The sequence below is a fragment of the Hemitrygon akajei genome, chromosome 2 (genome assembly GCF_048418815.1).
Source record: "Hemitrygon akajei chromosome 2, sHemAka1.3, whole genome shotgun sequence".
Lineage (NCBI taxonomy): Eukaryota > Metazoa > Chordata > Chondrichthyes > Myliobatiformes > Dasyatidae > Hemitrygon > Hemitrygon akajei.
The window spans coordinates 193213615-193239741 of NC_133125.1; the positions used below are offsets into that span (position 1 = coordinate 193213615).

Genomic DNA, 26127 nt, shown 5'->3' on the forward strand with positions numbered 1-26127 from the left:
ATAGGGGTTTTTCCACTGAGGTTGGATGATATTAGAATGAGAGGGAGAAGATTTACCAGGATTAAGGGAGAAAGGTGGAATGTTTAAGGGGAGCTATTTCACCCAGAGGATGGTGAGGGTGTGCAAACAGTTGGGGACGAGAGTTTGATTGCAACATTTAAGTTTAGGGAAGTACGTGGGAGGGAAGGGTAGAGAGGGTATTGGTCCAGGTGTGGTCGGTGGATCCAGGCAGAGTAGCAGTTCAGCACAGAATAAGTGGGCCGAATGGCCTGTTCCCATGCTGTAGTGATCAATGACTCGAGCTGTAGTTAACCTGCTGGAGATCCGCTCTCCATGGCTCCTCATAAGGGGTAACATTTTCCTTTCTCCAGCCTCCTCCCACGTCACTTCTCTGGCATTTGATAAACTTCCGATCCCAATGACTCACTTTCACATTGGTCATGTGATCCAATTTGCCTCCCTCCCTTTCCCAGACCCTTTGCCTCCTTTTCTGGGCAAAAAAAAAAGAATTCATCTCTCCAGTGGATCTCTGGCACCAGCCTACCCACCATCAAGGACCAGTACCATCACCCTTCCTGCTCATGGACTGCTTGCCCCATTTCCATCAGGGAGGGGGCTACTAGCATCTATGCCAGGGTCACCAGACCGCAAGCAGTAAGGCTGATCAACACCTCCATCCACTTCTCCCTCAGTTCTTCATTATTTCCCATCAGTCACCTTATGCACAGACACTCCAGTACCTAGCATCACTTTATGGACAACCAATCTAGGTGTACAAGTTATCTTATGTCTTTATATTTACTGTGTTTTTTAATGATTTTTGTATTGCATATCTTATTGTACTTTTTCTGTGCTGCATGGGATCCATAGTAACAATTATTTTGTTCTTCTTTACACTTGTGTACTGGAAATGACGTTAAACAATCTTGAATCTAACCTTCTCAGATTGGAGCAACAACTTATGTTCCATCTGGGTCGGCTCCAACCTGATGGCAGGAACATGGATTTCTCCAGCTTTCGGTAATTTCCAGCCCCCCCCCCCCCCCCTTCATTCTTTCTTCATTCCTCACTCTGGTTTCCCTATCACCCCTGTTCTTTTCCTCATCTACCCATCAACTCTGTCTGGTGCCCCTTCTCCTTCCCTTTTTCCCATCGTCCACACCCCTGTCAGATTCCTTCTTCTTTAGCCGTTTACCTCTTTCACCGCTCACACACTCTACATGAGACCCAACAATATTTTTATACTGTTGCAACGTGTCTTGCCAACTTTTAAACTCCACACTCCGACCGATGAATGCAAATAAGCTGTTTGCCACCCTATCCCCTTGTGTGGCCAAAGCACAAGGTAAAAATATCTAAACGTGAGATTCAGCAGTGTCATGAGGAGGAGGTATTGGTTTGAATCTATTTTCTTCAAATGGGTAATTGTTGACATTAAATCAGAGATTGGCAGTTTTTATAGAGGGATATATTAAATGCATAGCCCTGAGTTCCATAAGGGTTATACAGTACTCTAAACTGAATTCTCTGAAAATTGGAAAAGAACAACTTTTCTCCAAAATGTTTTGAGGATGGGCTGATGAACGAGCTGTTTCTTTCCACTTTGGGACAAAGGAGGATAAGAGGTGACTTGGTAGAGGTGTACAAGATGATAAGAGGCAGATATCGAGTGGACAGCCAGGGACTTTTCCCCAGGGCGGAAATGGCTAATACGAATTTGAAAGTAATTGGAGGAAAAGCCTGGAGAGGGTATCAGAGATAAATTTTACACAGAGAGCGGTAAGTACATGGAAGGCCGACGGGGGTGATGGTAGAGGTAGATACATTGGGGGCATTTGAGTGATTCCTAGATAAGCACATGGGTGAAGGAGAAGTGGAAGGTAATGTAAGAGGGAAGAGTCAGATTGATCTCAGAGTACATTGAAAGGTCAGCACAGTATTGTGGGCAGAAGGGCCTGTACTGTTGTGTTCCATGTTCAGTGGGCTAGAATAACAATGTGAAATCTTTAGCAGGTCTTGGTGAAAGATTTGCAGAGAGTAGCTGGAGGGTGGTGAGGACAGATAAAGAGTTGTTATCAGCAAGTACAGCATAGTAAGTTTTTGTTTGAATGCAGCCCCTGAAGGCATCTGGAAATGTTCTGAAAGAAGAAAGTTGTTGGTGTTGCATTTACTTTGGCCGTTTGATATTATCCTCACAAGAAACATATTTTCTATAGGGAATCGATTCTTTACAGTGATGGAAAGAAGCTGCCCCAGAATTTTGTTTGTGTTCTACATTTTTCAAACAGCCTTATCAGGTAAGATTTCTGACCTTTACATTAATTATATCTTCTGCTGTAACAACATTAAACATGTATTTTTGGAATAAGCGAAATTGTTTCGATTCAAATTGTTTTTGTGCGTTGTGCAGTGGAATCTTATCAGATAAACAGTTGCCAATCACAAATGGGTGTTTACTGTATCCGTAACTAAATGTGATATTTTTACCTCGGATCCTCTGTGAACGGATTCCTGTCAGTCAGTGGGGCACAGACCCAAGCTGTTGTGTTCAACTTTGTTTCTTGATGCTTGTTTGGCAGTAGATGACATTTGGCTCCCACTCAGAGGCGGGTCTTCACTCTGAACATGAGCCCTGCTTTGTGTGATCATAGAACATTACACCCACAATGTTGTGCCGACCTTTTAACCTACTCTAAGATTCATCTAACTCTTCCCTCCTAAATTACCGTAAATTTTTCTATCCATGTGCCGATCTAGGAGTCTCTTAACTGTCCCTAATACACCTATCCCTACCACCATCCCAACTCTCTGTGTTAAAACACTACCTATGACATCCCCTGTACATTTTCCTCCAGTCACCTTAAAATTGTGCCCCCTCGTATTAGCCATTTCCACCCCGGGAAAAAGTCTCTTGCCGTCCAGTTCATCTTTGCCCCTTATCATTTTGTACACCTCTACCAAGTCACATCTTATCCAAAGAGAAATGACCTATTCTGGAAGAAAATTAAGCTTGAGAATTAAGGGTTAACAAAATCATGAGAATAGCAGGGTGAGAAGCAAATGGGCTCTGTCTAATTGTACTAATTAGCAATGTCCTGTTAGAAATGAAGAACTGATAACGCACAGTTGTAGTAAGTCCTGTTAGAAATGAAGAACTGATAACGCACAGTTGTAAGTCCTGTTAGAAATGAAGAACTGATAACGCACAGTTGTAGTAAGTCCTGTTAGAAAAGAAGAACTGACAACGCGTGGAAGTTGTGTGTGAGGAGGAACCCTTAACCCTTCAAGACTGTATGGCTAATGGCTTGGTTTCTTCTCATTAATGGGCAACTGATTGGTATGTGGGAACCCTATGTGTAAGGTATGGGAGCATCCAAAACCTTGTTGATAAAGCCGAAGCAGGAACTCTTGACCCCTGAAATCTGTGGGTATTTTATGGTATAAAAGACCAAGATTGTATTCACTTTCGCAGAATCCTAATTGGCTGTCCATGACAGAGAGACAGACATAGTTCATTGATCCCGAGGAAAATTGATTTTCGTTACAGCCGCACCAACCAAGAATAGTGTAGAAACATAGCAATATAAAACCATAACTAATTAAATAACAATAAGTTGATTATGCCAAGTGGAAATAATAAGTCCAGGACCAGCCTATTGGCTCAGGGTGTCTGACACTCCGAGGGAGGAGTTGTAAAGTTTGATGGCCACAGGCAGGAATGACTTCCTATGATGCTCAGTGTTACATCTCGGTGGAATGAGTCTCTGGCTGATCACATAGTAAAGTAATTAAACCGAGTATCAGATTCTGTGGACTTGTTTAAGTCTAATTGGCAATAGTAAATTTCTCTGACTCCTATCCTCATAAAACGTGGTGTCCTATTCACGTGATTTGCACATCTCTAAAGGCAGCGACACGGCAGTGCTAAGGTGGACAGAATGTGGACTGTGGAAAAAGTACACAAAACAAACAAACAAACGTAGCTTGGAGGACAAGAACACAGAGTGTCTTTAGGACAGTTTTGCAGAAAAAAATCTTGCAGAAGCAACCAAAGATGAGGCTGTTTAGACCTGATCATTTGTAACCAGAGAGGCAGGATCTCAATGCAAGATGCTCTGGGTAAGAGTGATCATAAACCGACAGATTTCTATAATCATTTTGAAAGTGAGAAAGTTAGATATGACACTTGTATATTAAACTTTATAAACAGTAAATACAAGGAAATGAGAATCAGGTTTAATATCACCACTGTATGTCATGAAATCTGTTACGTTGCAATACATTAGATTAAAACTTACAAATTACAGTAAGTGTATATATTTTAAAAATAAATAAGTAGTGCAAAAAGAGAGGGAAAATATACTGAATAGTTTATCAACGCCTCAGCTGTGGTTCTGTTGGGGTCATATACTGTGTCCCGTGCTCCTGTATATCGGAGAGACACAACATAGATTGGGAGACAGCTTTTGCGAACAGCTATCCTTCGGCCACTAGAAGAAGCAGGATCTCCCAGTGGCCACCCATTTTAATTCCACTTCCCATTCACATTACAACATGTCCACTCATGACCTCTACTGTCGCGATGAGGCCACACTCAGGTTGGAGGAAGAACAACTTCTATTCCATCTGGGGAGCCTCCAAACTGATGGCATGAACATCAATTTCTTGAACTTTCGGTAATGTCCACACTTCCCCACTGTTCCCCATTCCCTTTTCCCTCTCTCACCTTATTTCCTTGCCTGCCCATTGCCCCGCTCCCTAGTGCTCCTCTCCCCTTTTCTTTCCGCCATGGCTTTTGGCCTCTCCTCTCAGATCCCCCTTCTCAAGCCCTGTATCTCTTTCACCGATCAACTTCCCTGCTTTTTCAACTCTCCCCCTCCCAGTTTCACCAATCACCTGATGTTTCTCTTTCCCCTCTCCCCCTCCTTTTAAAACTACCGCTTTTCTTTTTTTTCTCCAGTCTCAGCCCGAAATGTCGATTGTACTTTTTTTTTTACCATAGATGCTGCCTAGCCAGTTGAGTTCCTCCAGCATTTTGTGTGTGTTGCTTAGTTAGTTCATGGGTTCATTGCATATTCCAAAATCTGATGGCAGGCAGGAAGAGGCTGTTCCTGAATCGTTGAGTGTGTGTCTTCAGGGTCCCGTGCCTCCTCCCTGATGGTAGTGATGAGAAGAGGGCATGCCCTGGTTGATGGGGGTCCTTGATGATTCTGTTTGAGGCATCACCTGTTGAACATGTCCTGGTTGCTGGGGAGGCTAGTGCCCGTGACGGATAGTGATGGTGCCTGTGACCCAGGCCCCTCGGATCCAAAATCCTTTTCCTGACAGTTGTCACCCCAACCCAATCCCCACCCTTCTCCCCATCTCTGCAACTGAAGTACCTGTGTGAAATGGGGGGAGTGGTTTACAACGGCAGCGATCACTGATTGGGGTTGAGTTCCTGCTCACAGGGAGTTTGTATATCCTCCATGGGACCAGTGAGGTTGCTATGGCTACGCCAGTTTCCTCCCACATCCCAAAGACACGGGTTAGGGTAACAGCATTGTGGGCATGCCCTGTTGGCACCAGAAGCAAAGCGACATGTGGGCTGCCCCATCACAGTCCTTGGATTGTGTTGGTTGTTAACACAAAATGGTGCATCTCACTGCATGTTTCCATCAAATAAAGATAATCATTGGTTTTAAATTTTTTATATTTTACCAGTGAAGATTCGCGTTGTGGGACCAGAGGATTCCCCTGTCGTCGCAGTGGGTGAAGATGTCGTGCTGGAGTGCAGAACGGAACCAAACGTGTCCCTGATGGGCATGGAGGTTCGATGGTTTAAAAATGACTTTTCTGCACCAGTGCACTTGTACAACGCTGGCCGCGATCAGCCCACCCTACAGGACGCAGCTTACAAAGGCAGGACGGAGCTTTACAGAGAAGAGCTTCCTCATGGGAATGCCTCTCTCAAGCTGAAGAACGTAAATGCACATGACAGTGGGGAATATAGGTGCTTCATTGACTACAAAGATGACTACGATGAAACAAAGATCCTGCTAACAGTTGGAGGTCAGACTCTACTGACAATATTCAAAAAGATTTTTAAAAAATAGAAACGTATAACTAATTTGTTAGCAAACTTGGAGTAACCAAAGACCAACTCCAAAACTGAAAAGTAATGGCAAATAAATCATGGCTATTCTTTGGTATTCAATTCATAATCTGTTGGTTTGGGAATGTATGTTTGCCAGGATTACCTTTCCTTCTCTTCATATTAGTGTGGAATTTGCCAGTGGTTTAAGCCTCGCCTGAATGACTTCCTGTGTCCACACCCCTCCTCACAGCATCTTCACTCCATCTGCCACAACAGGCGGGATGTCCCAGTGACCATCCATTTTAATTCCTTTTCCCACTCTGACATGTCACTCCATGGCTGTAATGAGGCCCCTCTCCGGTTGGAGGAGTAACACCTCATACTCTGTCTGGGTGGCCTCCTCTCTTGAACATCTTCCCCCCCCCTTTTCTTCTCTATTCCCCATTCTGGTTACCCTCCCAGTCCTTTTCTTCTGCTCACCTGCCCAAAACTTCCCTCTGATGCCCCTCAGCTTCCCTTACTCCCATGGATCTGTCTTCTCTTAGCAGATTCCATCGTCAGCCTGGTATCTTTTCTACCTAACACCTCCAAGCTTCTTACTTCACCCTCCCATAGCCAGCCACCTTCCCTCTCACCTGTCTCCTGCCACCTGCCAGTTTGTACTCCTCCCCTTCCTCCAACCTCCTAATTCTGGTTTCAGTTCCCTCACTACCCATCCCTGATGAAGAGTCTCGGCCTGTGATGTCGACCATTCATTCACCTCCACTGATGCTGCCTCACCTGCTGAGTTCCTCCAGCGTTCTTGTGTGCGTTGCTCTTGCACGTACATTAAGCGCCTTTCCTTGTTCAAGAAAAGTTCAAGGTAAATTTATTATCAAAGTACAGGTACGTCACCATGTACATTTAACGCAGGCATTCACAGTAAATACAAAGAAACAGAATAGGAACAAACTGGAGGTCCATGAGCCAGTCCTCATGATCAGAGGTGGAGAGGATCAGCAAATTTAAATTCCTGGGTGTTATTATTTAGGAGGACTAGTCCCGGGCACAGCACCTGCGAACTATTACAAAGAAAGCGCAGCCATGCTTCTTCTCCCGTAGATTAGGCACGACATCTAAAACTTTGGCAAGCACCTATCGATGTGTGGTGGAGAGAATATTGACTGCCTGGTATGGAAGCACGAATGCCCTTGAAAGGAAAATCCCACAAAAAGTAGTGGAGCCAGCCCAGTCCATCACTGGTCCCAGAGTGGTCCCTCCCCACCACTGAGCACATCTACACGAAATGTTGTTGCAGGAAGGCGGCCTTGCCCACCAGCCGTGCCATGATCTTCTCTACTCGGCCATCAGAAAGAAGGAACTGGAGCCTCAGGGCCAACACCACCAGGTTCAGGAACAGTTATTGCCTCTGAACCATCAGTCTCTTGAACCAGAGGGTCTAACTTCACTTGCCCCATCACTGAACGGTTCCCACAACCTATGAACTCGCTTTCAAGCACACTTCATCTCATGTTCTCGATATTTATTGTTTATTTGCTAGTATTATCTCTTTGTATTTGCACAGTTTTTGCACACCGGTTGATCACGCTGTTGGTGCCGTCTTTCATCGGTTCTATTATGGTCTGGCGGGGGTGGGGTGTTTTACCGGATTTATTGAGTATGTCTGCAAGAAAATGAATCTCAGGGTTTTGTCTGGCCACGTGTATGTTCTTGGATAATAAATTTACTTTGAACTCTGAACTTTGAATCAATGTCAAAGACGGGCAAATAGCCAGTGTGCCAAAAGACCACAAGTTGTGCAAAGGCAAAATGTGAAAAAATAAATAAATTAATAAGCAATAAGTATTAAGAACATGAGTTGCAGTCCTTGGAAGTGAGCTTATGGCTTGTGGAATCAGTTCAGTGTTGGGGTGAATAAAGTTGTCCCCTCTGGTTCAAGAGCCTGATGGTTGAGGGGTGATAACTTCCTGAACCTGGTGGTGGGGGTCCTGAGGTTCCTGTACCTCCTTCCTTCCAGATGGCTGCAACGAGCTAGGAGCATGGCCTGGATGGTGGGGGTCCTCGATGATGTATCATGCTTTCCTACAGGAAAACTCCATGCAGACGTGGTCAGGGTTCGGGAAGGTTTACCTGTGATGGACTGGGCGATATCCACTACTCTCTGTAGGCTTTTCCATTTAAGGGCTTTGATGTTTCTATTACCAGGCCGTGCTGCAACCAGTCAGTATACTCAGCAGAGCGTGCCTAGAGAAGTTTGTCGGTGTTTGAAATGCCATGGCGAACCTTTGCATACTTCTCAGGAAGTAGAGGCGCTGCCTTGCCTTCTTTGTAATTGCACGTGTGTGCTGGGCTCAGGACACGTCCTCTGAAATGGTATTTAAAGTTGCTGACCCCCTCCACCTCCGATGCCCTGATGAGGACTATCTCATGGCTCCACTTTCCTCCTTGACCTACAGACGATAATCAGCTCTTTGGTTTTGCTGACAGTGAGACGTCCTGCTCTGATAATTATATTTCAATTTCAGGTGTGGGACAGCAGCCTTGGATCGACCTGGAAGGAACCTATCATCACGGAGTTCGTCTTGTGTGCAGATCTGACGGCTGGTACCCTGTACCAACTGTGTACTGGTTGAACGGGAATGAGGAGAACCTGGCGAGACAGTCATTGACTACACAGAAAGACCAGTCCAGTGGCCTTTATGCTGTTTTCAGTCAGATTGATGTGACAAGCGATTCTGTGAACAAATATTCCTGTATAATGAGAAACAATGTACTGAATGAAGAGAAAGAGGCCCAAATCCAATTGTCAGGTATGGGAGCAACTTTTCCTAGTTTTATTTATTTATATTTATATTCCAAAATGGAGTGGACAGCCAGAGACTTTTTTCAGGGCCGAAATGGCTAATTCAAAAGGGTGTGATTTTCAGATGATTGCAGGAGAGTATTGTGATTGAGGCTGCTCTGTATCGTAACGGTCAGCGTGACACTATCACAGTTGGGGTGTCGGCGTTCAGAGTTCAGTTCTGGCCTCCTCTGTAAGAAGGTTTGTACATTCTACCGGTGAAAGTGTGGGCTTTCTGCAGCTGCTCCGGTTCCCTTCTACAGTCCAAGATGTATCACTTAGTAGGTTAACTGGTCATTACAGATCATCCTGTGTTTAGACAGGGTTGAATTGGTGAGTGGCTGGGTGATGGCATGGTTCAGTGGGCCAGAGGGACCTGTTCTGCAAAAGTTCAAAGTAAATTCATTATATAATATCATATACAATCAAGAGGTTCATTTTATTACGGGGATACTCAATGAATAAGATTTCTCTAAATAAAAATAGTATATAAATATAGATGTCAGAGATATGTTTTTAACACAGAGAATGGAATATGCTTCCAAGGGTGGTGGTAGAGGCAGACACATTATGGGCACGTAGGAAACCTTTATGTAGACATGTGGATGATAGAGAAATGGACGGCTATGTGGAGAAAAGGTTAAGATTGGTATAAGGCCAGCAGGACATTGTGGGCCGAAGGGCCTGTGCCTGTGCTGTAGTGTAGTGTGTTCTATTTGTAGAGATACAGCATGGTAAAATGCCTTTCTGGTCTGTCCAAGTGCACTCAATTACACCCATGTGACCTACTAACCTGCACGAGTTTGGGAGGAAAGTAGAGCACTCGGACGAAACCCACGCAGTCATAGGGAGAACATACAGACTCCTTACAGACTGCGTTGGGAATTGAACCCAAGTCGCTGGTGCTGTGATAGCATTATGCTAATTTCTCCGCTACTGTGCCCTCCTGTTTCACAGTATCATTCCTGGGAATACCTTCGTGCAGGTCCCATGACTTGACCATTAACAACAGATTACCAGGCTTGCTGTCACTGACATCACGTGAAATGTGTTGTTTTGTGGCAGCATAACAAATCACTATACCTTACAGTAAAACAGGTAGTGTTTGTTATATAATTCTTTATTCTTTATAGTTGTTGAACGTTGTTGTTTCTTGCCGCATGCTGACCAACATACCGCAGCACATTCCTAATGGTGAATAAAGCTGATCCTTGATGGGATTTTGGATGTTCACGAACTTCTGGACAAATGTGATTCTTTATGGTTAAGTGCATCCATGTCGCTTTTAAAATTTACTTTAATTTCCCTCGAACCTGTTGGGCTGTTAGAAAGAGTCACGTTGGTCTTCTGGGGTCGCTTCAGATTCGGGTCTTTCAGTAAATTTGGAAACTCTGGTTGCATCACACAATAGTGGGAGTACGGCACAGACAATGATGCTTTTTTATATTATTTTGCAGAGGTATTCTTTCCCAGGACCAACACTTGGATGGTAGCTTTCATCATGTTTTTAATTCTTGTGATTGGCGCCATTGTTTGTGAAGTGTTTCGCCACAGAGGAAAGCGTGAAAAGATTAAAGGTTGGTGCAAAATGATAGCGGATGATGCGGCAGCCCGGCGGCTAGTGTAATTCTATTACAGCTCACCTGTAAGGTCAGGGTTCAATGCTCTCTGCTGTTTCTAAGGAGTTTGTATCTACACCTCGTGACCGCAGGGTTCTCTCCGACGCACAAAGGGTGTGCCCCGCATTAGGGTTAGCGAGTTGTCAGAATGCTGTGTTGGAGCTGGGAGCGTGGTGACAGTCCTTGCTGATTGACTTGTCAAACTCCTATATTTCATAAGCAGTTTGAGGAGATTTGGTATGTCACCAAAAACACTCGCAAAATTCGACAGATGTACCGTGGAGAGTTTTCTAACTGGCTGCACATGGCTTCATATCCGATATGGGGGTGGTTTGCTACTGTACAGGATTAAAGTAAGCTGCAGGGAGTTGTAAACTTAATCAGCTCCATCAACAGCACCAACCTGCGTATTATTCAGGATATCTTCAAGGAGCAATGCCTCAAAAAGGTGGCATCCATTATTAAGGGCCCCTGGCACCCAGGACATGCCCTCTTCTAATTGCTACCACCCAGAAGGAGGTACGGAAACCTCAAAGATTCAGGAGCAGCTACTTCCCATCTGTCATCCGATTTCTAAATTGACATTGAGTCCATGAACACTACCTCAGTACCTTTTTATTTCACCTTTTGTTGTTTTGCGCTAGCAGTTCATTGCAATACATAATAATAAAAAAAACTATAAATTAAATAATATATAAATTAAACAAGTAGGGCAAAAAGAGAGGAAAAAATAGTGAGGTACTGTACACCCATGGGTCACTTTAGGAATCTGATGATGAAGGGGAAGAAATGTTGAGTGAGTATTTTCTGGGGAAGCCTCCTGTGACGTGGTCCCTCCACACCAGACAGTGATGCAACCAGTTAGATTTCTCTCTGCGATATGTCTGTAGAAATTTGTGAAATTTGCAAACAAATTCTTCTCAAACTCCAAAATAAATACATCTTGAAGCTCTTTAACACATGTACATGAAAATATACAGTGAAATGCACCATTTGCATCTTAAGTGGGGTGAGGGGGAAACCAGAATGGGGAAGGAGGAAGGGGGCTGTTAGCAAAATTGATGTCTGGAGGCTACCCAGCTGGAACATGAGGTGTGGCTCCTCCATCCACTGCAAAAAGAAAAAAAAACTATTTGTCCTATGAATCTGGTTAATAAGCTGAAGTTAGTGCGCGTAATTTCATTTTATTGCTACCAATAAAATTCAGAGAATAATGTTTGAGAAATGTAAAACCCAAAAAAAGAAAGGCTCTTATTTTATTTGCAATTTTCATAACTTCGGAAGGGCTCCATGTGTTCTAAAGCCAGAGAAATGACCAGGGAATTCCAGTCCCAGTTATAGCAAATGTACATCTGCAAATGTACTTAAGTTTAAGATTATGAGTTTGGGATCAGGTACGTGCACAATGAAAAACACACCCAGTGGCCACTTTACTTCTACAAGTATGTGAAGAGAAAGAAGGTAAACCACGAGGGAATAGGACCAATCAAGGGTGACAGTGGAAAAGTGAGTATGGAACCGCAGAAGAGAGCAGAGGTATTTAATGAATACTTTGCTTCGGTAGTCACCATGGAAAAGGATCTTAGCGATCGTAGGGATGACTTACAGTGGATTGAAAAGCTTGACGATATAGACATTAAGAAAGACAGTGTGCTGGAGTTTTTGGAAAGCATCAAATTGGATAAATCATCGGGACCAGACGAAATATACCCAGGCTACAGTGGGAAGCGAGGGAGGGGATTGCTGAGCCTCTGGCGATGATCTTTGCATCATCAATGGGGATGGGAGAGGTTCAGAGGGATTGGAGGGTTGCAGATGTTGTTCCCTTATTCAAGAAAGGGAGTAGAAATAGCCCAGGAAATTATAGACCAGTGAGTCTAACCTCAGAGGTTGTTAAGTTGATCGAAAAAATCCTGGGAGGCAGGATTTATGAACAGTTAGAGAGGCATAATATGATTAGGAATAGTCAGCATGGCTTTTGTTAAAGGCAGGTTGTGCCTTACGAGCCTAATTGAATATTTTGAGGATGTGACTAAACACATTGATGATGGTAGAGCAGTAGATGTAGTGTATATGGATTTCAGCAAGGCATTTGTCAAGGTACCCCATGCAAGGCTTATTGACAAAGTAAGGAGGCATGGGATCCAAGGGGACATTGCTTTGTGGATCCAGGACTGGCTTACTCACAGAACGCACAGAAGGTTGTAGACGGGTCATATTCTGCATGGATGTTGGTGACCAGTGGTGTGGCTCAGGGTTCTGTTCTGGGACCCCCTCTCTTCATGATTTTCATGTGACCTGGATGAGGAAGAGGAGGGATGGGTTACTAAATGTGCAAATGACACAAAGATTAGGGGTGTTGTGGATAGTGTGGAGGGCTGTCAGAGGTTAAAGTGGGACATCGATAGGATGCAAAACTGGGATGAGAAGTGGCAGATGGTGCTCAACCCAGATAAGTGTGAAATGGTTCATTTTGGTAGGTCAAATATGATGGCAGAATATAGTATTAATGGTAAGTCTCTTGGCAGCGTGGAGGATCAGAGGGATCTTGGGGTCCAAGTCCATAGGACACTCAAAGCTGCTACGCAGGTTGACTCTGGTTAAGAAAGCATACCGTGCATTAGCCTTCATCTACTGTGGGATGGAGCTGAAGAGCGGAGAGGTAATGTTGCAGCTATATAGGACCCTGGTCAGACCCCACTTGGAGTACTGTGCTCAGTTCTGGTTACCTCATTACAGGAAGGATGTGGAAACCATAGAAAGGGTGCAGAGGAGACTTACAAGGATGCTGCCTGGATTGGGGAGCATGCCTTATGAGAATAGGTTGAGAGAACTCGGCCTTTTCTCCTTGGAGTGACGGAGGATAAGAGGTGACCTGATAGAGGTGTACAAGATGATGAGAGGCATTGATCGTGTGGATAGTCAGAGGCTTTTTCCCAGGGCTGAAATGGCTGCCACAAGAGGACACAGGTTTAAGGTGCTTGGAAGTAGTTACAGAGGAGATGTTGGGGGTAAGTTTTTTATGCAGAGAGTGGTGAGTGAGTGGAATGGACTGATGACGGTGATGGAGCCGGATACAATAAGGTCTTTAAGAGACTCCTGGATAGGTACATGGAGGTTAGGAAAATAGAATGCTACGGGTAACCCTAGGTAATTTCTAAAGTGAGTACATATTTGGCACAGCATTGTGGGTCAAAGGGCCTGTATTGTGCTGTAGATTTTCTATATTCATTCACTACACCAGTACACCTGCTCACTAATCTAATCAGCCAATCATGTGGTAGCAACTCAATTCATAGAAGCATGCAGACGTGGTCAAGTGATTAATTTGTTTTTCAAACCAAGCATCAGAATGGGTAGAAATATCATCTAAGTGATTTTAACTGTGGAGTGATGGTTGGTGCTAGACAGGGTGGTTTGAGTATTTCACAAGTTGCTGGACAAGGGCATAGAACAATTCGGCACAGGAACAGGCCATTCAGCCCACGGTGTTGTGCCAGACTAGCTAAAAAGCAAGTTAAAAACACCCAGACACTAATCCCTCCTACCTACTTCATGCCTTCATCCCTCCATCCTCTTAAATCCATGTGCCTGCCCAAACGTCTCTTTAAAACCCTCCAGTGTATTTGCCTCTGGCAGCATACGAGGCAGTGCATTCCAGGCATCCAGGACTCTGAGTGAAAAAAACTTGCCCCTCACATCCCCTTTGAACCTACCTCTCACCATCAATGCACGTTCTCTGACATTCCATCCCGAAGAAACAGATACTCTCTGTCCACTCTATTTCTGTGCCATACTCTGCCAGAGCTTCGGTGGCCACTTTGTTTTTCCAAGTGGTTGTCTTGGAGGGAGGATTCTGTGAGTGGTCCCCCACGTCCTTCTCACAGCGCAGTTTTTTTTTAATGAGGCCAAGTTGCAAGCTCGACACTCAACCCGGCACGGATGGAAAGCGTGTCTGGGAACGGCCCGACTGGATTTGAACTCGGGAACCTTCGCTCCGGCGCCCGGAGCTGATATCACTGTGCCACCAGTCGCCGCCACTCTATCTATGTCTCTCGTAATCTTGTAAACCTCTATCAGATCTCTCCTCAGCTTCCGACGCCCCAGAGAAAACAACCCATGTTTACCCAGCCTCTCGTGATAGCACATGCTCTCTGAACCAGGAACCTCTTCTGCACCCTCTTCAAAGCCTCAACATCCTTCCTATAGTGGGGTGACGTGAACTATTTGCAATACTCCCAATGTGGCCTAAGCAGAGCTTTATAAAGTTGCAGCATAACTGCTTAGACTTTTGAACTCAGTGCCCAGACTAATAAAACCAAGCATTCCATCAGCCTTCTTAACCACCCTATCAACCTGTGTCGCCACTTTCAAGGAGTTATGAGCTTGGATCCCAAGATCTCTCTACTGAGCCACACTGTTAAGGATCTTGCTCTCCGTCTCCTCGCATTTGCCCTACCGAGGTGTGACAGCTCACATTTATCTGGGTTCAGCTCCATCTGCCATTTCTCAGCCCATGCATGCAACTGATCAATGCTGTGTTCTATTCTTCTACATGATCCACAACTCCACCAATCTTGGTATCATTTGCAAATTTACTAACACGCTTTCTAGCACAAACAGCAGATGTCCCAGTACAGATCCCTGTGAAATATCACTAAATACAGACCTCCAGTTCGAATAAGTCCCTTCAACTATTACTCTGGTCTTCGATGCACAGCCAGTTCTGAATCCAAACAGCCAATCTCCTCGGAGTTTCACGCACAACTGTCTTACAGAATCTGGTGTGAGAAACGGAAAACATCCAGAGAGCAGCAGTTCTGTGTTGAAAACCTGTCACTGGGAGAGGTCAGGGGAGAACGGCCAGACTGGTTCAGGAAGGCGACAGTAACTCAGATAACCAGGCACAACCGTGGTGTGCGGAAGAGCTCCTCTGAATGCCCAATACCTCGAACCTTAAAGTGGATGGTCCACACATAATACAATGGCCACTAAGTGTATATTGCTCTCTGAGTACAAAATAATCTTCTACTGTTTGCCATTTGCTGCAGAATCTCTGCCACTAACAAACTTTTATGGTCTTTGTTTACAGAACTGAAGCTGTTCTGCATTTTGGAAGGTAGGTTGTGTCTGAACTATTGGCGTCAGAGCTTTAGGCTGTGAAGCTTTTGCGCTGACCTTCAGAGTATCATTGGGCAGAAATTCTTATTTTGTGTCTATGACAGTAAGCTATGCTTGAAGATGACTTTAATTTGGAAATGTGCTGCAGAATTTGCTAGTCAAGTTTAAGCAGCTGATATTACAGTGAACAGAGCAACATGGGTAGGAAGTGGTTGAATTGACCCAAAATGTTTTTTGGGCTAGAGAGACGAGAACGATGGACCCATGGTTTGAAGTTGAGAGCACCTGAGATCGCTTAATGTCAGCAACAGACACAAAATTCTGAAGGACATCAGGGCAGGCAGCATCTCTGGAGGGGAACAAACGGTTAGTGTTTCACCCTTCATCAGGACTGTGAAGGAAGGGGGAATAAACCCGAGTAAGAAAGTTGGGGGTCGGGGCGAGGGAGGAGTACAAGCTGGCAGGTGATAGTTGAGACCAGGTGGGTGGGTGGGGGAGAGAGGGTTTGAAATACGAAGCTGGGAGGTGATAGTTGAGACCAGGTGAGGGGGAAGGTGGGTGGGTGGGGGAGAGAGGATTTGAAATACGAAGCTGGGAGGTGATAGGTGGAAGAGCTGAAGGGCTGCTGAAGAGGGAATCTGATAGGAGAGGAAAGTGGACCATGGCAGAAAGGGAAGGAGGAGGGGAACCAGAGGGAGGTGACGGGCAGGTGAGGAGAAGAGAAGTGATGAGAGGGGAGCCAGAATGGTAGAAGAGAGAAGGAGGTGGGTTGGTAGGGTGTGCAAGTTACTGGGAGATAGAGAAATTGATGCTTATGCTGTCAAATTGGAAACCACTTGGATGGAATATGAAGGGTTGCTCCTCCAGCCTGAGAATGGCCTCCCCATGGCAGTAGAAGAGGCCAGGAAATGTTCAGCTTCTGCTTTTTAGACCTTGTGGAAGTTTACAAAATTGTGAGAGGGATGGATAGGTGAGATGGTCAGAATCGTAATCTCAGGGTATAAACTTCATATACTAGAGGGTTTGCTTTGGGAGGGGGGGAGAAGTAAATTTTTAACAATGTGTGTGTGCATAGAACAAGCTGTCGGGAATGGTGGTGGAAGCAGAAATGATGGTGTTTGTCTGCCTTTTAGACAGACGGCGCTGCAAGAAATGGATGGATTTGATCATGTGAAACTGTCAGTTTAGACCATAGATCGTAGGAGTAGAATTGGGCCACTCAGCTCAACAAGTCTGCTCCACCATTTGATAATATTTGACTTATTATCCATCTCAAACTCATTTTCCTCCCTTCTCCCCATACCCTTACTATCAAGAACCAATCAACCTCTGCTGTAAATATAACTTGGCCTCCACAGCTGACTGTGGCAGTGAATTGCATAGATTCGCCACCCTCTGGCTAAAGAACTTCCTCCTCATCTCTGTTATAAAGTGAGCTCCTTGCTCTCTGAGGTTGTGCCCTCTGGTCCTACACTCTCCCACTATGGGAAATATCCTATCCACAACCAATCGATCTCTGCCTTTCAATATTGGAAAGGTTTCAATGAGGTGGCTCCCTCCTCATTCCTCGAAACTCCAGCGAGTACAGGCCCGGAGCCGTCAAACACACCCTATGTGTTAACATAAAGGGCATCTCATTGAAACCAATCAAGTGATAGAGGCGATGTTTTCTATAGTGGGATAGTCTAGGACCAGAGAGCTGTTAAGTTTTATGACCAACTATCCCTGGTCTCTATGAAGATCGAAAGCGGCACAAATTCGACTGGGCATCAGTGAAAGTCATGGCGCAAGTGAACACGCAGCATGCACTAGAATTCCTAGAAGCGTGATTTTTCATGAACAATTCTGTAGACAAACGTGTAGACCTCGATCCTTTTTATGAGCCCATGCAGACAAAGTTCCTGACCACAACGCACGAAGTTCACCACACAGCCAATCAACCCTCCCACATCATAGTTGAATTTCTGAAATGCTGTCCAATCAGCTGATTGGTGAGTATATAAAGGCCAGGCATTCGGAGGACATACTACTACTGGCAGGGCACTGACGATGTCTGCTTGCATGGTGATGAAATGTTTGCAAATAAATTGCCAAGATCAGAGAACTCAACCACCCAAGCTACACATTTTCCAAATTTTTCCCAAGAGGGACGTCTATTGATAACAGATAATGAGGAATTTCTTTAGCAAGAGGGTGGTAAATCTGAGGAATACAATGTCACAGACATCCGTGGAGGCCAAGTGAATGGGTATATTTAAAGTGGAGACTGATTAGTCAGGGTGTCAGAGGTTATGGGGAGAAGGCAGGAGAAGCCATGATGACAGACTCAATGAGCCAAATGGCAGAATTCTGCTCCTATGTGGTATGGTCTTATAGATCAGTCTTGACATCAGACTCTCCAATGACAGTATTTCCTTCTTAATAAGGGGCCCAAAATTGCTCACAATGCTCCAAATGTGGCCTGGCCAATGCCTCAGTCTAGATTATTTGACATCTTGGTCAGCAGAGACCTTGTGGGCCAAATGGCCTGTTTTCTATTTGGACTTGGTGGTTTACATGTGAATTAGACAGAGCAAAATGCATCAGCACCGGAGAAACTGCCCTCATGATAGATCACAGAGTGGAGACTAGTAAAGGAAGAGTCACTTTGTTCTGAATTTATTGCTCTAAAAATGTAACCAGTTCTAATTTGATATGGTCCAAAGTAAATTTATTGTCAACGTACATGTATGTCACCATGTACAACCCTGAGATTTGTTCACTTGTGGGCATTCACAGTACATACAAAGAAACACAATGAAAGACTACACTTAACAAAGGTGGACAAAGAACCAATGTGCAAAGATTGCAATGTGCAATGTACAAATACAAAAATAAAAAATGACAAAATAAGAATTAAATATGCAATAAATATCGAGAATGTGAGTTGTAGAGGCCTTGAAAGTGAGTCCATGGGTTGTGGAATGAGTTTGGCGAGTGAAGTTATCCACACTGGTTCCAGAGCCTGATGGTTAAGGGTTGGTGGCTGTTCTTGGTGTGGGTCCTGAGGCTCCTGTACTCTCGTCCCGATGGCAGCAATGAGAAGAGAGCGCGGCCTGGATGGTGGTGGTCCCTGATGATGGGTGCTGCTTTCCAGCGACAGTGCTTCATATAGATGTGCTCAATGGTGGGGGGGTGGGTGGGGCTGAAATGTGACATAACAAAACGAAAACCTTTAAAACTTCTTATTTCCTTAACAGGTTATAACGATCATGAAATAAATGATGGTAAGTACTGAATTTGCCCATTTATATGCAAAATAACGAAGTTCAAAGACGTTTATTATCAAAGTACGCATACTATATGCCACCTTGAGATTCGTTTGCTTAGTCGGCCACAAAACAAAGAAACGCAAGAGAACTCATTAAAAAGGAATGTCAGACACACAATGTGCAGAAAAAGGTCATGCAAACAACAAAATAAGCAAGTAACATTCTGGGTTGGTTCTTGAAAGTGAGTTCACAGCCATGCATGAAGCCAGTCATCACTGCAGCTGATTCAAGAGCCGGTTAGTTCCAGGCCACAACCTCAGTTCAGAGTAAACTGAACCAGCCCATCCCTCTTCTCCAGCCCTGACACCCTGACCTTTTCAATCTGACCCAGCACTAAGACCTAACTCTTCCCATCCATCCCACAGTCTCTTTGAGGCAGAAGGTACTGCAGAATAAGGACAAGGACTGTTAGGCTGGGAGACATCTGGACATTGTGATACTACCTGGTACCTATTGTTTATGACAGCACCAGTAGCATTATACTGTTGTATACTTAACTATAAATTGCATACGCACATTATGTCAACTTGTACATCTACAGTCCTGATGAAGGGTCTTGGCCCAAAACGCCAATTGTTTACTCTTTTCCATTGATGCAGTCTGGCCTGCTGAGTTCCTCCAGCATTTTGTGTGTGTTCCTTGTATATCTGGAGAATCATCCTTTCTTTTACCTGCTAATGTTATTGTGAATATTATTTGATATGTACCGTGCCCAACGCTGCTCACAGTGCTCCAAGTGCGATCTGACCACTGACTTGTAAAGCCTCAGCATTACATTCTTGCTGTTGCATTCTAGTTCCCTCAAAACGAACGCTAACATTGCATTTGTCTTTCTTACCAACACCTCAACCTGCAAGTTAACCCTTAAGGAATCCTGCACGGGGGCTCCCAAGTACATCAGCACCTCTGAGTTTTGAATTTTCTCCCCATCGAGGGACGTCCTTTTGGAAGAGAGATGAGGAGGAATTTCTTTAGCCAGAGAGTGATGAATCTGTGGAATTCTTTGCCACAGGCAGCTGTGGAGGCCAAGTTTTTATGTATATTTAAGGCCGAGGTTGCTAAATTCTTGATTGGTCAGGGTATGAAAGGATATGGGGAGAAGGCAAGAGATTGGGGCTGAGAGGAAAATTGGAGCAGCCATGATAAAATGGTGGAGTAGACTCGATGGGCCAAATGGCCTGATTATGACTCTTTATTTTGTGGTCTGATTATGATCACTGTCTCCTCAGGTTTCCTTTCTCTTAAGCTCCTTAAGCAAGATTGGCTCGCAGTCCTGAATTTCCTTTCCCCGAGTGGGCTCAACCACAGGCTGCTCTAAAAAGTCACCTTGTTGGCGTTCTACAAATTCCCTGTCTTGGGATCTTAGCAGCTTGCTGCACCTGGCACACGTGCAGCTTGTCTGGATGCCCTGCTGCCCCCACAGGCACCCTCTCATCCTGCACTGGTCACTTTTCTTTTTTTTTTGGTTGCTGCTAGTTCACTGATTGATCTGACTGTTTGTATTACTATAACATCACACTGCCTTGCAGAAACATGAAACTCACACGGTCTGCCATCCTGTCAATCTCCAGGCCATGCCACTAGGGGAATTGTACTAATGTTATGTTGTGACTGCAGGTGCTGAATCGTACCCATATCTGATGTGTGCGACTGTACACTCAGTAGCCACTTCATTAGGTACCTCCTGTGCCTAGTAACGTGGCCACTGAGTGTATGTCAGAATCAGATTTAATATCACTGGCAGATGTTGTGAAATTTGTTAATGGCAGCAGTACAATGAAATACATATTGAGGGACAAAACTGAGTTACGTTAAGTATATATTTGTCTATCAAATTGTCTATAAAATAAGTCCTGCAAATAACAGAAATATAAAATTAGCAAGGTTGTATTCCTGGGTTCAATGTCCATCCAGAAATCGGATGGCGGAGGGGAAGAAGCTGTTCCTGAATCACTGTGTGCCTTCAGGCTTCTGTACCTCCTTCTTGATGGTGACATTGTGAAGAGAGCATGTCCTGGGTGGTGGGGATCCTAGATGATGGACACTGCCTTCCTAAGGCACAGCTCCTTGAAGATATCTTAGATACTACAGAGTCTGGTACCCATCATAGTACTGACTAATTTTACAAGTTTCTTCAACTTAATTCAATCTTGTAAAGTAGCCCCCCCCACCGTACCAGACAGTGATGCAGCCAGTCAGAATCCTCTCCATAGTACATTTGTAGAAGTTTTCGAGTGTTTTAGGTGACAAACCAAATCTCCTTAAAGTCCTATTGAAATATAGCCATTGTCTTGCCTTCTTTATAGCTGCATCAATATGTTGTGTTTAGGTTGAATCTCGGAGATGATGACACCCAGGAACTTGAAGTTGCTCACTCTCTCCACTTCTGATCTTTCTATGAGGATTGGTTTCTGTTCTCTCATCTTGCCTTCTCTCATCATTCATGGTCTTCTGTTGCTGTAGCCCATCCACTTCAAGGCTCAATGTGTTATGTGTTCGGAGATGGTCACACCACTGTTGTAACGTGTGGTTATTTGAGTTACTGTCGCTTTCCTGTCAGATTGAACCAGTCTGGCCATTCTCCTCTGACCTCTCCATTAACAAGACGTTTTAGCCCACAGAACTGCTGCTCACTGGATAGTTTTTTGCTTCTCGCACAATTCTCTGTAATCGCTAGAGACTGTGTGTATGTGTGTGTGAGAAAATCCCAGGAGATCAGCAGTTTTTGAGATACTAAACCCATTCCTTCTGACATCAGTAAATGTTCTATGGTCAAAGTCACTTAGATCACATTTCTTCCCCATTCTGATTTTTGGTCTGAACAACAGCTGAACCTCTTGACCATGTCTGTATGCTTTTGTGCATTGAGTTGCTGGCACATGATTGGCTGATTAGATGTGGGGGTACCTTGGTAGCATAGTGGTTAGCGTGATGCTCTTATAGTTCGGAGCGACAGAGATTGGAGTTCAATTTCAGTGTCCTTTGTAAGGAGTGTGTACGTCCTCCCTATGGAATGCATGGGTTTTCCCAGATGATCCAGTTTCCTCCCATAGTCCAAAGGTGTACTGGATGTGTTAATTGGTCATTGTAAGTTGTCCCATGTTTAGGCCTGGGTTAAGCTGGGGTTGTTGGGAGTTGCTGGTGTGCTGTGGCTCAAAGGGCCCATATTATCCCTAAATTAAAATAAAATATTTGCATTAATGAGAATGGTACATGTGTAGCTCATAAAGTGGCCAAGTGTGTTTTGCACCTTGGCCCCAGAGGAACAATGTTTCTTTTAGCTGTACACATGTGTATGTTGAATGACAATCAATATGGACTTGAAATGTTAAAGGAGAGAACACAGGCAAATCTCAGCAGTTCGAATTCAAGTTTATCGTAGTAATAGGAATACTCACCCAGCATATAACTGTGATACATACCCAGTAATAATAGTTGTACCTAGCCAGGGTGTAACTAGCATACATAGCCAGAGTATAGCTGGCATACATACACAAGGTGTAACAGCCGTACATAGGCAGTGTAGAACTGGCACACGTAGCCAAGGTCTAACAGAGCCAGGGAGGAACTGTGATATCGAGGGGTTAATTGCGACACGTACACAGGGCATTATTGCCACAAAAATTAGCTTTATGAAAAGGCAGCACAATACCCTGCAAATACAAGTGAATGGAACTGACATTCACATAAATTATACCTCATTTACATGTGTGCAGAATAAACAACAAGGAGAATTACTCAGAATCAGGTGAAATATCACTGGCATGTGCTGTGAAATTAGTTGTTACGCCACAGCAGCACACTGTAATACATAATAAAAACTGCAAATCGCTGTAATATATATATATCTTTTAAAAAAAGTTGAGTTAAGTAAGTAGTGAATTAGTGCGAGATTGAGAGAGAAAGAGAAATACAGTCTGAGGAACAAGCTGAAGTTTATTATCGTCTGACTATATATAGATGTACAATCAGATAAAATAATGTTCCTCTGTACCGCGGAGCACCCACAAAACGTTCATCACACTCACAGCATATGATCAAAGTATTACCACAAATAAGTCAGTAAAATATAATTTAGAATGCATAGGAGTAGAATTGGGGCATTTGGCCCATCGAGTCTGCTCTGCCATTCTATCCCAGCTGATTTATTTTTCCCTCTCAATCCCATTTTCCTGCCTTCTCTCCTTAACCTCTGGTGTCCTTAACAATCAAGAACCTATCAACCTCTGCTTTCAATATCCCCAGTGACTCAGCCACCACAGCTGTCCAAGGCAAAGAATCCCATAAATTCACCACCCTCTGGCCAGGGAAATTCCTCCTCATCTTTGTTCTAAAGAGACATTCTTATATTCTGAGCTGAGCCTTCTGGTCCTAGACACCCCCACTATAGGAAACATGTCTACTGTATCTTACTCTTTCAATATTCACTGGGTTTCAACGAGATCCCCAGAAATTTTTCAGAGCTCCAGCCAGTGCTGGTCTAGAGCTGTCAAAGGTTGAAGATCCTGATGGCAGTGGGGAAGAAACTATTGACTTGAGACTTGAGACTTGGGTCTTTAGGCTTCCATACTTTCTGTAAAGAGAAACTGCCAAATGTTTCACTAAAGAGGTTGAATTTGTGGCAATTTGAAAGGTGGATGGAGAGAGATAATTCCTAATGTTTAGGCGGGGGATTCGGGATCCGACTGTGTAAAGTGACAATGCCCAAGAGGCCACTGATCTAGGGTTAGTAGGGGTGGATGTATTTCAAGCGATGATGATGGGTGGGGATATTGATACATAGAGTACTACAGCATAGAACAGGCCTTTTGGCCCATCTAGTCCATGCCAAAATGTGATTCTGCCTAATCCCATCCACCCACACCTGGACTGTTGTCCTCCTGCAGCTCCTGCCCATGTACTTATCCAAAGTTCTCTTGAATGTTGCAGTTGAGCCTACATCCAAATCTTCCATTGACTGCTTGTGTCATACTCTCACCACCCTTTGAGTGAAAAAGTCCCCCCTCAGTACTTCACCTTTTACCCTTAACCCATCACCTCTAATTCTAGTTTCACCCAGCCTCAGTGGAAAGAAGGTGTGGAATGATTTTAATCAGCAGAAGAAAATGTTATTTGTCCAGATGAAGGGTCTCGGCCCAAATCATCTTTATTCCTCTCTCCATAATAGGTAATCTGCTGAGTTCTTCCAGTGTTGTGTGTGTGTGTGTGTGTGTGTGTGTGTGTGGTTCTGGATTTCCAGCATCTACAAAATCTCCTATGTTATTAATTGGGAAGAGGGAGACAGTATTTGTCAGGATATACTGCAGCTTCTTAATGTTATGTTCTTCACCATCCCTTCTTTCTCCTGGACCCCTTCTCACTTTCCTTCTGAATCTCTAGACAATTTCTTCACCATCCGTACTCGAAGCCACTGTCAATATCTTGTTTAAAGGTGGCATGGTTGCACAGCGGCTAGCAACGTTTTACAGCATCACCGACCCGGGTTCTGCCTGTGTAAGGAGTTTACGCGTTCCCACAGTGACTACATGGGTTTCCTCCAGATTCTCCAGTTTCCTCCCACGCCCCCAAAGGCAGAACGGTTCCGCATAGTAAACTGTGGGCATGGAAGTATGGTGACACTCCCAAGTTCAAAGTCAGTTTTATTATCAGAGTCACCACATACAAACCTGAGATTACTTTTCCTGCGGGCATGCTCAGCAAGTCTGTGGAACGGTAACTGTAACAGGATCAATGTACGATCGACCAGAGTACAGAAAACAACAAACTCTGCAAATGCAACTATCAGTAAGTAATGAGAACATGAGATAACAAGAATAAGATTCCTTATTGTAAGATCATTGGTGTGGAAACATCTCAATGGATGGGCAAGTGAGTGTAGTTATCCCCTTTTGTTGGATGCTTGAGGGGTAGTAAAGGTTCTTGAACCTGGGGGTGGAAGTCCTGAGGCAGCTGCACCTTCAGCCTGATGGCAGCAGTGAGGAAGGAGCACGGCCTGGGTGGTGAGGATCTCTGACGATGGAGGATACTATCCTACGACAGTGTTTCATGTAGATGTGCTCAATGCTTTAGCCGTGATGGACTGGGCCAATTCCACTTCTTTTTGTAGGGTTTTCTGTTCAAAGGCATTGGTGTTTCCGTGATGCAGCCGGTCAATACACTCTCCACTACATGTCTACAGAAGTCTGTCGAAGTTTCTGATGTCATGCCAGATCTAAGGAAATAGAGGCGCTGCACTTGCGGGCTGCCCCCCACCACATCCTCGGATTGCGTTGGTTGTTGACATAATGCCTTACACTGTGTGATTTGATGTACATGTCATCCAAAAAGCTACAGTTTTTCTCCCTTTGTGACTCTCTAATATTCTGTCTTTTTCTCTCCTGTAGTTTCTGTGACCCTAGACGGCGAAACTGCAAATCCTAAACTTGAGCTGAAAAACCAGGACAGGGTGAGACTGACCGAGGTCGAGCAGAATTGCCCCGACACCGGGAAACGCTTCACGGAACTGGAATCCGTGCTGGGGCTGGACAAATTCAGATCAGGGCGATATTACTGGGTGGTGGAGGTGGCGATGAATCGGAACTGGAGTCTGGGTGTTGCCACAGAGACTGCCGAGAGGAACGGGATGGTTGAACTGAAACCGGAGAATGGATTCTGGACCATCGGGCGTGTGGGAGACGAGCTTCATGCAAATGACTCTATTCCCATCACCCTCAGCACCCAGCCTGTCCCCGAGAAGCTGGGTATTTATCTCAGCTACGAGTCCGGGATAATTTCCTTTCACAGCTTGCCTACAAAGACCTGTATCTACACCTTCACTGTAGACAAATTCGAGGGGAAACTTTATCCTTTCATCAGGACCAGCCACGTTGACAAATGGGTGAAGGTGTCCTCTGGTTCCGTACTGGATTTGCATAAAGAGCCACATTCCCGGGGCGCCCTCAGGAACAGGTTTCGGAGGCTGTGGAGTGGAAAACCCTACTGATAGCACTGAAAGAGTTGCATCTCATCTCAAGTACTCTGTAAACTATCAGCAGAGCTGCAGTAAGACAATAATCCATTTGGTGTCAACACTCTGGGTTGCAGAATGGATTTTTACAATTTTTTAAATCAAAAATGATACAGAAGAACACATGGATGATCTTATTGCATAGCAGAAAT

At 44.5% G+C, this 26127-nt stretch overlaps 1 protein-coding gene across 1 annotated transcript in view; it reads left to right on the forward strand.

Moving 5' to 3' along the window:
- Positions 1-470: 470 nt before the first annotated feature.
- LOC140721828 (uncharacterized) overlaps positions 471-26127 on the forward strand; it is a 41988-nt gene continuing 16331 nt past the window's right edge. The window contains exons 1-8 of the mRNA XM_073036639.1: positions 471-1020; positions 2217-2297; positions 5704-6051; positions 8602-8886; positions 10376-10495; positions 15630-15656; positions 18898-18924; positions 25353-25949. Coding sequence (XP_072892740.1) covers positions 990-1020; positions 2217-2297; positions 5704-6051; positions 8602-8886; positions 10376-10495; positions 15630-15656; positions 18898-18924; positions 25353-25949 — 1516 coding nt within the window. The 5' untranslated portion in view covers positions 471-989. The remainder of the gene's footprint in view (positions 1021-2216; positions 2298-5703; positions 6052-8601; positions 8887-10375; positions 10496-15629; positions 15657-18897; positions 18925-25352; positions 25950-26127) is intronic.